We start from the raw sequence: 12,360 nt of genomic DNA, 5'->3' as shown, positions 1-12,360 counted from the left end.
ATGGGGGTGGATGGGTGGTTTGGGGAGGGTAATTTCCTATTACTGGGTATGGTATGATCTATATATATATGATTATTACATTGGTTGCAATAAATTACATTGATTTACCAGTTAGATAAAAAAAACATAATTTCACTCTCTGACGTCATACAAAGATAGGCGTTGTCAAGACGTCGATAACGTCGGATCAAAACAAATTGTGAATGCGAAGGAAAAACATATAGTTCCTTTCATTTTCTACATTAATTTCATAAAAAAAAAGCCATTAGCCAATGTAATAAAAAGTATAACTAATCGCCGTATTTGAATATCAAAAGTAAGACAACTTGTGACCGAACGCCGCAATGGATTAAACTCGTGCTGCGCACTCGTTTATTAACCCTTTGACTGCCATGACATTGGAACACGCTTCGTTCGGTCACGCGTTGTCTTATTTTTGATATTCAAATACGGCGATTAGTTATACTATAATTAAATATGCTATAACTGAGAATTCTTATATTATTAATAGTCAATTTTTATATTAAATCAAATCAATTTATATGAAGGTACTAGTATGTAGCTGTATATTTATAAACTATGAGTAATGATATAGAATGGATTAGTTTATTTAATTTATATATATTTATTGCCGTATAAACTTTAAACATTAAGTTTATGACATATAAAATAAGTAACCAATATAACTATAATTCACATATATAAGTGAGTCTGAACAAGTGACAACTCTACAACAGATTTATCCATCGGATCACCAGCAGTGATGGTGATACATGGCTGTGTACATTCTGTAGAATCATATTCAAAACAGTGTGGTCCTGGCCATTGATTGACGACCTAAATTATCCCTTTGACTAGGACAGATTAGATGAACGTTTGTCGGTAACGACCATTGCTCACTTATTACTTATTTTAGAATTTAAACTGTGGGGTCACCAAAGGTTCTTAACACCTTTAATAACAAAATTATTCGAAAAATTATTCAGGAATAACCTTTATGTTTTGATTTATATTATTGATATAAATCAACACATCGTATTATTCCGGATTAGTTTTTCGAATTGCTTTATCTAGGTGTTGAGAACCTTTGGTGACCCCACAGATTCAGTGTCTTTAACAAGTACATAGTGAGCAGTGATTTATACCGACAAACGTTCACCTAATCTGTCCCAGTCAATGGGATAATTTAGGTCGTCAATCAATGGCCAGGACCACACTGTTTTAAATATGATTCTATATACAATTCGTCTTAACATCTGCCCAACAATGTTAGATCGAGGTGGTCGAGTGGTCTAGCTCTTCGGATAAGTGAAGGCGATTTGGTGTCACGATATTTCAGTAGCATGAGTTCGAATCCCGGCAAGGGAAGAACAAAAAAATTGCGAAAGCAAATTTACAGATTTAACATTGTTGGGTTGATGTTTAGACGAGTTGTATATATTATATACAATCATTCAATTACAGTTAACAGTCTAGTGTGCCCTGTTCTCAGTTCTAATAAACTTTTGTTTTAGGCCTAGGACCCAAAGTTATTTACTTGGGATGGTGTTGATGGATTGAGTTAAGAAATAAACTTTCCTTCATCAGATAAATCTCTAACAGAGAAATTAAAATCCAAATTGTTCAAAAAAAAAGTGTTTCTTAGTTCCATATTTAATTTACAATCTAATATAAAATGTTTTTCGTTTTCTAATGTTTTACCTTAAAGGCATGACCTCTGCTCTCAAGAAATATTAGAGTGTCTGCCTTTTTCTATATTTAAATTATGGTCACTAATTTTTAAGTTTTGTTATCAATTTTTTTGTGCTTTCTCGTTTTTTATATAAACTAGACCTTTGGTTTTCCCGTTTGAATTATATTACACTAGACATTTTTGAGGCCCTTTATAGCTTGCTGTTAGGTGCGAACCAAGAGTCCGTGATGAACACCGTACCTTGACCTATAATGGATATAGGAAGATGTGTTAATAGTTCCAATGGCATTGATTTTTAATTATCTTGCTATGAGGACATACTCACCCATTCTCGTCCAATGGTAAATCAGTATTTTCCCTTCTATTTTTCACAGGACATGCACTATAAAACATTATGTACACGAATAACTTTTTATTGTAGATTAGTTATGAAAGTGGAATTTAAAAAAACCCACATAATATCAACTTAATTGCGGATTTTGATGTCCTTCCAATAATGTTGACAGTTATGAATTAAAGAAGCTTTACCATCCGCTTCTACATTATATTATTAAACAAAAGTTTTCTTATTTAATTAAATAGTAGTTTTAAAGAACTGTGATAAGATATTTGAAAATGTAAAGTTTCTACTGGACTATATATATCTGTACGTTTCGGTATCAAAGGTTTTATATATGCCCCCAGGATCCACACATGGGCAGGATCTGCTTACCCTTCCGTACCACATGAGATCACTCCCCGGCCCCCGATTATTAGGGAGAGGGTGTTCGTGTTGCTCATTCTTTAGTTTTATATTTTGGATTTTGTTTATTGTTGTTTGGCTGTTGGTCTTTTTTAGCCTTGACATTGTCATTTTTTCAACTTATGAGTTTAAATATTCCTTTGGTATCCATTGCCCTTCTTTCCGTAGCGTATTTATTTTTCCTTTATTGTTATGAATCATATCCCAATCGAATTGATAAATTCATTAACATTAACTGTTTGTAACCTTGATGATAATTTTCCAAAAAAATTAAGCCAGGAGTCTATCATTCAGTGGTTGTTATGGGTTGCTGTCTATTTAATTTGATTATCGTTCATAAATATCAGTCATTTTTTTTTTCTTTTGATTTGTTTCACATTTTGTAATATCCTTTTGAAGATGACTTTCCGTTATGGTTTTTATCCGTGAGGAAAACCATTTGGTAAACTGTCGTTCCTTAACTTATAGGCGAGCGCCGATTTGAGAAAAAAGCCTCTCGTTAAGGTTTTTAATGCACCTATCGAACACACAGCTAATTTTGGTATCAATCGAAAGAAAAACTTCTAGAGCATACGATTTGGGTGGTCGTCAAAGATCCCTATGGTCACGTTTCTTGCAAATCTCACGAGAACACAGACATGTCGAATTACTTTGGATTATACGGTGACATTTAAAATTGCATATATCGGAATTGTTGTAAATATATTATTCGTTTTTATCTAAGATAGCTTTGAATACATTCGAAAAAGACATAGAATCCTAAAAAAAAGAAGATTTTATGAAAAAATTAGTCGATTCTGAGGCATTTTTAAGACCAACCCTAAAATGTAAAAAAAAACATATTTTTTTTAGATTGTCAGTGTCAATGACTTATTAAAACTCTTGTATGTTTTGTTTTTATAAATTCCATATAGCCTGAAAAGATTGCGACACACATCGAAGCTCAACGATGGATAATAAATGTTTGACGACTTTTCTAAAATCTGCATTATTAAACGGTATTCCGGATCTGTATCGTGTTTATCCCAGACGCTAAAAATTTATATAAATCTAGTATCTAATATGCATAGGTAACACTTGAGTTTCCAAAACACAATTCGTGCTTTTAAAACATATTACTAGATAAATATTCGTACATGTGTAACCAAAAGACCACTTTAACCATTACTAACGATATCGGCATGTGTTATGTAAGCAGCAGACTGCATTTTGTAGAATAGTATATTCTTGGGAGAGATCCGTTTGCGCCAAAAAATGCGTCCTTTTGCGCCACAACATTTGTTCTCCAATGCTACGTTTGTGCCACCTGTTTTTAAAATTGTATGGTATCATTTGCGCCAAAAATAAAACATACGATTGCGCCAATTGCAAGAAAAATGACTTCCCTCCTCCTTTATTCGGACTTGGAACCAGCAGTTAACACGGCAACTGATTGTTTCTTTTTCAGAAACATACTTTCTTCTTGCTGCTGTTGCATGGGTTTTTTTCCAAATTTAATGTATGTAGTAGCTTGTTATTTCATTGTATTGCCAAAAAGACAAACATCGAAGGATGAAATGCATAAAACAGTTCATTATAATGCCCGTGGACTGCTTCTGTTCCATTAATGGTACGCCTTGCGGTAGATAGAGTTTCAGCCCATACAGATGGTGGGAACAAAGCACTGTGTCAACATATGGGGATAAAACATAATCAGCAAAAGCTTTTTTTTCTTCTCTTATGGCATATCTTGTTATAAATATTCAGCAAAGCAATAAGTTTTCTTCGCTGTACATGGACTGTATAATTAATTTCAAGTCATTTCATTTCTCCCCAGATATTCATCTTCATATCTTCGAACAAATGAAAATTTTTAAGCCAAAGATACAAATAAATATTAATATTTATGGTAGATATGTGTACAGGTAAATTGGCGCAAATGAGAGTTCCGAATATTGGCGCAATTAATACATTTTAGAAAACAAAATTTGGCGCAAATGATACCCATAAAAACAGTAATTGGCGCAAAAGGACTGCTGCCATATTCTTGAATATTATCATAATTACTCATCATTGTGAAATGTGCCCCACTTCCAATGAAGCGCGGTCGTATGTCAATAAATTATCAACGCTGTATAATATGTCGAAATATCACACAAGAGACTCTCAGTATGACAACTAATAGAGGTTTCACAACCTTAATGAATGCGGTTAGCTTAAAGCAAAGACAAGATGATGTGTTAAGGTTGTTTTTGAGTGAGGTTGATACATTAGAGGCATTGTTGGTTTAACAAAGAAGAAGGCTTCATTGATAAGATAGAAATTTACAAGGGATGTGCTTAGTCAGATAACATCGGCAATGAGAGCACGTGGTGACTAATGTCACGATGAAGCAAAACCAGCTGCAATGAAAAGGGATAAAAAAAAATATGTAGACGATCTAACTGTTTATATAACAGAAAATATGACAAATCCATTTGACGTTGATAATCACCCCCGTCAGCATATCATTATGAACATTTCAACTGGTCTCCATGCAAGTCACGACATTGAAGATTCACTGTTAAAATCAGTTGAAACTTGAAAAACAAAAATGAAGATATTTGTTGAGTCATCACTATCAACAGACAAAGATCAGGACTGAAGACATTTGAAGATATGAACCCCAAAGTACAACTAAAATGCAATTCTGGGCAAGTTGTAAAAGGTCATTTGAATCCCGAGCTTGTGTTTACCCGTGCACCATCTCTAACTAAATCATTTGTAAATGTAGAGATGACGTATCTGTGGAAACTGTTTCGTCCTATCTAATTTGTCCCATTCCCACTGCATTATTTTATGAAGATGGAATTATGAGGAAGACAAATAAGTCTGAGCTTCCCATGAATTTGAAAATTTAGTAGGATCAGTCCCTAACATTCCTCCAATCGAGCACAGTGCTACCGTACCAATAAGAAATGGCATGAGTTTAGTCATTTGATGTTAAAAGGATGGCCACGCTTTGAGTCTTGGCCAAATCTTACATTATGCAGGCACTCATTTTTAGCCATGGCGTTGTCAGTTTATTTTCGATTTATGAGTTTGACTGTCCCTTTGGTATCTTTCGTCCATTTTTTACAATCATGCTTCCGATTCACAGACAAGGTTGTTGGTGTCTTTGATCGCTATGACACTGAACATTCCATAAAATCAGCAGAGCGAAATAGACGATCGGCAACAGCAACTAGGAAAAAATTTCATATCGCTGAACCGAACTGTTCCAGACTGGAAAAAATGTCTATCAAGCAACAAAAACAAGCAAGCTCTGACAACTTTCCTTGGAGATTATCTGAGCAGCAAATTGTCTGATATTTTCCAGGAGGAAAATACATGTTTAGTTCTTGCCGGCGCATATTCCAATCCAGAAATAGAGCGACAACTCTCAATAATGAGAGCATCATCTCCAGATATGTCCTGTTCGTACGAAGACCCAGACACAAGACTCTTGCTTCATTTTATATACTCTGATAATCTTTTAGCAGTTAAATACAAGGCGACGAATTATAGTCAAGTGTTCCAATACAGATGTTCTTGTGCTCTGTGTTCATTATTTCAAGATTCTTGTGTCGACTGAACAAATGTGGTTTTTGACGGGGTCAACTAATTCTCTTAAGGACTGTAGAAGGTACATACCAATCCATGAGTTAAGTAAATCTTTTTCAACTTTACTAGCTAGTCATTCTCCCTGTAGTTTATGTTTAAAATGGTTGTGATACCACTTCTGCTATAATTGGGTTGGCAAAAAGACTGTTTTCAAGTTGATAAGAAAATCTCCGAGTAAGTTTATAAATCTCCAAAACTTTGACAAGATTCAAGTTGCTTTTTCCACATCGTTGTCAGCAGCCAGAGAACTTATGTCAAGCTTGTATGACCCACAAGACAAATTCGCTTCATCACATGTTGACTTAAACAAGTTACGTGTTAAACTTGTAACATGCAAAGACTCAAGTGAAACCGGCATTCAAAGAACATATTTTTCGGTCATTTCTACAAACGAAAATTTGGATGTCCTCACATCTCGATCATCCAAATCCTTTGTCTCCTTATAAATACGGATGGAAAAAGAGTTCACATGACCCAGATCCAGTCTACTTTTTAGGCATGATGACGTATGATTTCCTGCAAGATTTTATATGTTCTTGCAAGAGGGAATACATATGTAGCAAGAAATGTATTTGCCGAGAGCCGCAAATGTCTTGCACTGAGCTTTGTTCATGTCAGGGCAGTGATACTTGCCAAAATATTTATTCTAAAGAGGACATCAACCTCTAAAGAAGATCAAATGAATGACGATGATGAAAATGAAAACGATACCATTGACAAATAGCTAAAGAGCATTTGATCAAAGGGGCAACATAAAGTTTAAGTTGCCTCACTGTTATTCAATGTAAATATGTATATTATTAGTAATTTTGTGTTTTGTAATAACTCTACCAAATGGTTGTGTACTTAAGTTCCGTATGCGATGATAGTTGTAGTTAAGAAAAAAAACAACACCTTGCTAGTGATCTTCGTCCTTGACGTGGTCGGCAAGCTTAAGACAATTAAATCATATTGTATTTATAACTGTCGAACTAACAGGAGACCAAAATAACATATATTTTTAAGTGTGCTGTAAACATGGTAAATATGCGCTTTAGAGCAGTTTTACGATATGTTTTCATATAGTTTGATCAATATTTTGTCGGTATAATAAACAAGCTAGGCGAGACCTTAGAACTTAAAAAACTAGTCATGTATGTCACTAATATAAAACCAATAGAATTTGTTTGTGTTTAGATGCAAAATTAAATATTACCGAGCGTTTTGCGTCAATATCCGTAAAAATTATGATTTTCACAAAAATACGAGATTTTTTCATTTAAAACACTTTTAATTTTTTTTTATTTCAGAAACAAAAATTAGATAGACTATAGTTTGTCAAATGATATATTTCATATTATATTGCAGATGAATTTGTTCTTAAACTGCATTTTTCGAACAATATCGACAAATTATGACTTATATTTTTTCCCCCTTTTTTGCCGTTTTTTGAAAAATGTGACCATTTCCCAATTTGACGACCAGGCAATTCTGAATGTACAATAAAAGACCTTTCAAATGATATATCATATAGCCGTGTGTTAGGTAGGTGCATTAAAAACCTCCGAATCCTTGCTTTGGCGCTCGCCTATTAACAGTTGTCTCATTCGAATACATAATACACCTCATTGTTATATATAGACAACACTGAAGGTCATAACAGACTAATAAATGGTTTTAATTCAATCAGATACAAATAAATCGTATAGATTAAAAAATAACAATAATAATAAAAAAAATAACAGATTTGAATGAACTTTTTTTCTTATCTTCAAAACGTTTTATCAACATATTTACATTTATTAAAAGATACATCAAGTACCGGTACCTCCTCCCGGCCATTTTAACACCACTAGTTCAGAGCAAATGATATGGTTAGTTGTGTTAGTACATACATTTACAATAAATTTAAATCGAATATAATCTTTGTAGTCTTTTTTTAGAGGCTGTGATATGATTTTACGAGTATTTCTACGAGCATGAAAATCTTTGAGATCGAATGTTCATCCGGGTAACACCGCATGTAAGTGTCTTTGCTCTACGTTTGACTGGTTGGTCACACATGACTGGAGTCTCCTTTTCTTCAACTGTGTCATCAAATAAAGCGTCTAAATGATCCTGATGCTGGATGCATGACTTCCGGACTTTCTCTTGCTGGATGTCTTTGTATAATTGAAGGAATTGTTTCGCCAGTAGTTGATCTTGTTCTCGAATTTCAGTCTGGAAAAGAAAAAAAAACTCATGTTAAAATAAAATTAAAGTTGTAACTAGAGAAAAAGCTAATTTGTTTTCTAGATGATTTTTAAGACGATCGTTTAGTATATTTGATTTTTGTAAAGTATTTTTATAACACTCATTTGGAAATGGTTCACTATATCAAACGTGTATGACATGCAGATTGTCATCCTGATCTGAAGGTATGATCTACGGATATTGTTAGAATATTTACATTTATGTATTTGGAAGGGAGAGTAGCGAAATAAAGTTAAAAATACATGTCAAAATTATCTAAGTGTCTGAATGAAATAACGAGATGAGTATGCTTGTCTGATAAAACTTAGAATAAACTACTTCTGCTCTTCATAATGCAGGCAGTTATTATATGAGTTAGTAATTGTATTATAACTGTATTTAAACAAATGTTTGTATCTATGTATCTATGCAAATCAATATTCTTTTTCCTTATTCATGTATGCTCTGTATGCCCCTTGTGGGCCCTTAATTGGAAATAAAATATGTTCTGTTCTGTTCTGTTCTATACAATATCAATTGGATTAAGTCGGACGGACTAAAAACAGATGATAATGAGTTAACGGTCCTCGAAAATTTCCCATTTAAAGAACATCAAAATGATTGTTCTCTTGTCACATGTGGAGCAGGATCTGCTTACCCTTCCCGGCGGAACACCTCAGACAACCCCCAATGTTTGAAGAGGTTCGTGTTGCTCAGTCTTCAGTTTTCTTTGTGTTTTGTTTATATATATACTGTTGTTTGTCTTTTCTCTTTTTTAGCCATGGCGTTATCAGGTTATTTTATGAATATAGTGTCTCTTTGGTTTTGTTTGCCTCCAATCTAATTAAACTTATTGATCTCTGATTACGTTATACTCATATGTAGTATAACGTAATCAGAGATCAATACTTTAATTAGGTTGGTTTGACTCACTCTTAGAATTTATAGCAAACAGGAACATTTAGTACAAACTTGAAAACCTAGTTTAAAGAAAACGTTTTGCGGTTTGATATAAAATCAAGGTATCGGCAACAATACACACATACACAACATCAAATGTGTGAACTTTATAAAGTTCACATATCCTGCTGCACAGGAAATTATGATGGTATATGAGGGGTGAACATATAATAGAGGATTAAGTGCATAAACAAATATAAAGAATACAGAAAAATAGGTAAAAAAAACCCTAAAGAATAGAGAATATGGGAATGGGGAGGGGCTATAATATACAGAATTAAAAATAATTGGATGCTAGATATAAAGAAAAGAGAGTAATGGGGTGCTAGAATATAAAGAATAGACAATAACATGAATAATGGGCAAAATACATATAAGACAGAGATTTTTTTTTTAGAAAATTGAAGAATAAAGAAATGAGAAAACCTTCAAATATAGACATGAGACAACATTACCTGCAGTTTTCTTATGTATTGAAGCTTTTCTAAGATTGTCATGTTTTTACAAGCTTCAAGACACGTGGAATGAAAACAACTATCATTTTCCTGTACAACTGCTAGCACAGACTGACTAGATATCCTGCGCACTCTGGACGGACTGTCCAGGGAACCAGCTGAAGAAGATTTACTGGTACTCTCCATGGAACCACTACGGATACGTCCATGGGAGTCAGCCACGATATCTAGTACTGCATGACTGGAAACTTTCCTGATCCTTCCTGTCGGATTAATGATAAAGCGTTGTAAGTCAACTTGCGGTCTGATTTTTAATTTCTTCGTAATGTCAACTAGAGCCTCAAGATAATCTTTTGTCATAATGATTTGTGATTGTTGTCAAATCTCGCAAATCATTGTATTCCTTATTAAAATATCCCCAGATAGGTTTTTCATTTCAAAGAATTTGTCAACAAGAATTAATCAGCTATTCGAAAACTAAAATGGCAGAAGTCGTATCCCCTTTTGATTGATAATGCATCCGTTTATTAGAGTACTTATATTGTCAATTTCATCCACAATCAATCAACACGAATTATTTGCGAGTTGGTATTTTTTTTAAACGTATACACTTTATTTACAAACACCGGTATTGCCATTTAACCGATTTCCTTGTTAGAACATGGCAGGAAATAGTGTCATCCTAAACTTAAGCTATATAAGAGTGTGTGTGCCAATGTACTTACATCATATATGTGTGTACTAATGTGAGGTCGAAAAACAAGCAGGAAATTGGCTTGTATTTACAAGATTGGTTTCTGACAAAATTTTAAGATGTACAAGAACAATGAATAAACATGTAAACTCCCTACATATGATCCGTTCATCCTATATTGACTCTTAAAATTGAAGAGTCTATTTAAAACTGAGAATACAGTATATGGCCTTCCAAATACCGTTTCGATGCCTAACATCACCGAAGAGACATTGTCGAAATCCGGATCTGGTGTACTAAAAAATATTGACACCTTATTTTTGTGGCATAACATCTTGACCACAGGGTTATTGTTTTCTGTTTAGTATTAAATTTATATTAAGTATAAAAAAAAGATGTGGTATGAATGCCAATGAGAACTATCCACAAAAGACCAAAATGACACAAACATTAACAATTATAGGTCACCGTACGGCCTTCAACAATGAGCAAAGCCCATACCGCATATAGTCAGCTATAAAAGGACCCGATAAGACAATGTAAACAATTCAAATGAGAAAACTAAAGGCCTTATTTATGTAAAAAAATGAACGAAAAACAAATATGTAACACATAAACAAACGACAACCACTGAATTACAGGCTCTATTTTGTAACATATTGTGATCAATTTTATTTGGCATTCGCCAATGGCAGTCAGCAGGGTTAAAGTACATCAGTTGTTCGACCTGTTAGTCAAATGCGTTTTGTTTAAATATACTTTTTCACTTTTTTATTCTTTTGTAACATGTTGTTTGTGCTGTATTTAGACCATTCTACAACGAAATTTGTTTTACATGCACACGTATAAAAATTGCGGTTTTTATCCAACGCAATCATAGGTTTGAACGTAGTTTTCAATTTAGACTTGTTCATGTAAACTCCCTATACACACTTAATCACAATCAGAAATTTTGTCAGTTGTTTATAACTATTATATGCACATACAATGTCCCTTGGTGTAAATATCAAGAGAAAATATAGATCTTGTTTGTGTGTTTTACGATACATTACATGCATAAGAAATTAAAACCTCTAGTTTGTTAGACATACCTTCTTTTAACTCTTTTAACCGTTGTTCGGTTACTTTCGCTGATACTTCCACAACCCCACCGAAACCCACAAAGTATAGAAAACTGTAAATGCTGCCGATTAAACGCAATGTCAGTAACAATTCAAACAAGCCGGAAAATAACAGGTACATCATTATTCATGTCCAAACATTAACCAAAAAACAATTGTGATAGATAACAACACTACCACATCTTTTTTTTTATACAACATAATCAAAGTTCTTGTGATCACCTAACGGCAGGGTAAAGATTGCATTCATTTTGATGTGGGAACTTAGTTTATTGATCATTGTAAATCAATACTATAGGTTGGTTCATCTACAATTAAGGACAAAGGAAGATAACTCCATTTTCATTATTTTAAAACTGATCGCAGATTCCTAAATCATGGCCAATTTATATGATTTTTAAAAAGATAGGGTTGTTTTTACATGCATTACACTTCATGTCGTAACTTGAATAAATGAGTATATATTATATTGTTAAATTTGTGAAATGTACATTGGTAGGATGTATATAGAATGTCGTCCTCAAAACACTGATGTTTTTTTATACTGTCTGGAAAAGTGATAAAAATTAGTGTTGTCAACGGTTAACCGGTTAACCGGTTAACCGTTCGAACGACCGAATACCGAATACCAAAAACGCTAACCGGTTAACCGGACTTTTTAAAAAATTCTATTAGATTTGATATAAAGTGATGAAATCATTAAATAGTTGTATTTTTGTTTAAAAGTGTCGTCGTGGTAATTAATTTGACGGATCAATTGTCCAGTATATTGATTGGTGTTGGTAATCAAAACATATATAAAATTAATAAGAAACTTGTCTCTCAGCTCGGGGCAAGATCTTAAGGAAACATAATTAGTTTCA

The 12,360-nt window shown here is 33.4% G+C and overlaps 1 protein-coding gene across 1 annotated transcript; it reads right to left on the bottom strand.

Moving 5' to 3' along the window:
* Nucleotides 1-7,695: 7,695 nt before the first annotated feature.
* On the bottom strand, nt 7,696-10,345 carry LOC134691461 (uncharacterized). The gene is made up of 2 exons (XM_063552001.1): nt 9,683-10,345; nt 7,696-8,255 (listed from the first exon to the last, which is right to left on the bottom strand). The coding sequence occupies exons 1-2, from the start codon at nt 10,040-10,042 to the stop codon at nt 8,007-8,009; spliced, it is 609 nt and encodes a 202-aa protein (XP_063408071.1). The 5' UTR covers nt 10,043-10,345; the 3' UTR covers nt 7,696-8,006.
* Between the last annotated feature and the right edge of the window lie 2,015 nt (nt 10,346-12,360).

This window comes from Mytilus trossulus, chromosome 11 (assembly GCF_036588685.1).
Source record: "Mytilus trossulus isolate FHL-02 chromosome 11, PNRI_Mtr1.1.1.hap1, whole genome shotgun sequence".
NCBI lineage: Eukaryota > Metazoa > Mollusca > Bivalvia > Mytilida > Mytilidae > Mytilus > Mytilus trossulus.
The sequence above is the reverse complement of the archived record's forward strand: the minus strand, read 5'-3'. Positions and strand labels throughout refer to the sequence as shown.

Excerpts from the sequence above, each read along its gene's own strand:
- LOC134691461 (XM_063552001.1), bottom strand. The coding sequence starts at position 10,042 with ATGACAAAAGATTATCTTGAGGCTCTAGTTGACATTACGAAGAAATTA. Across the intron at positions 8,256-9,682 it reads AATACATAAGAAAACTGCAG|ACTGAAATTCGAGAACAAGA; the intron begins GTAATGTTGTCT and ends TTTCTTTTCCAG.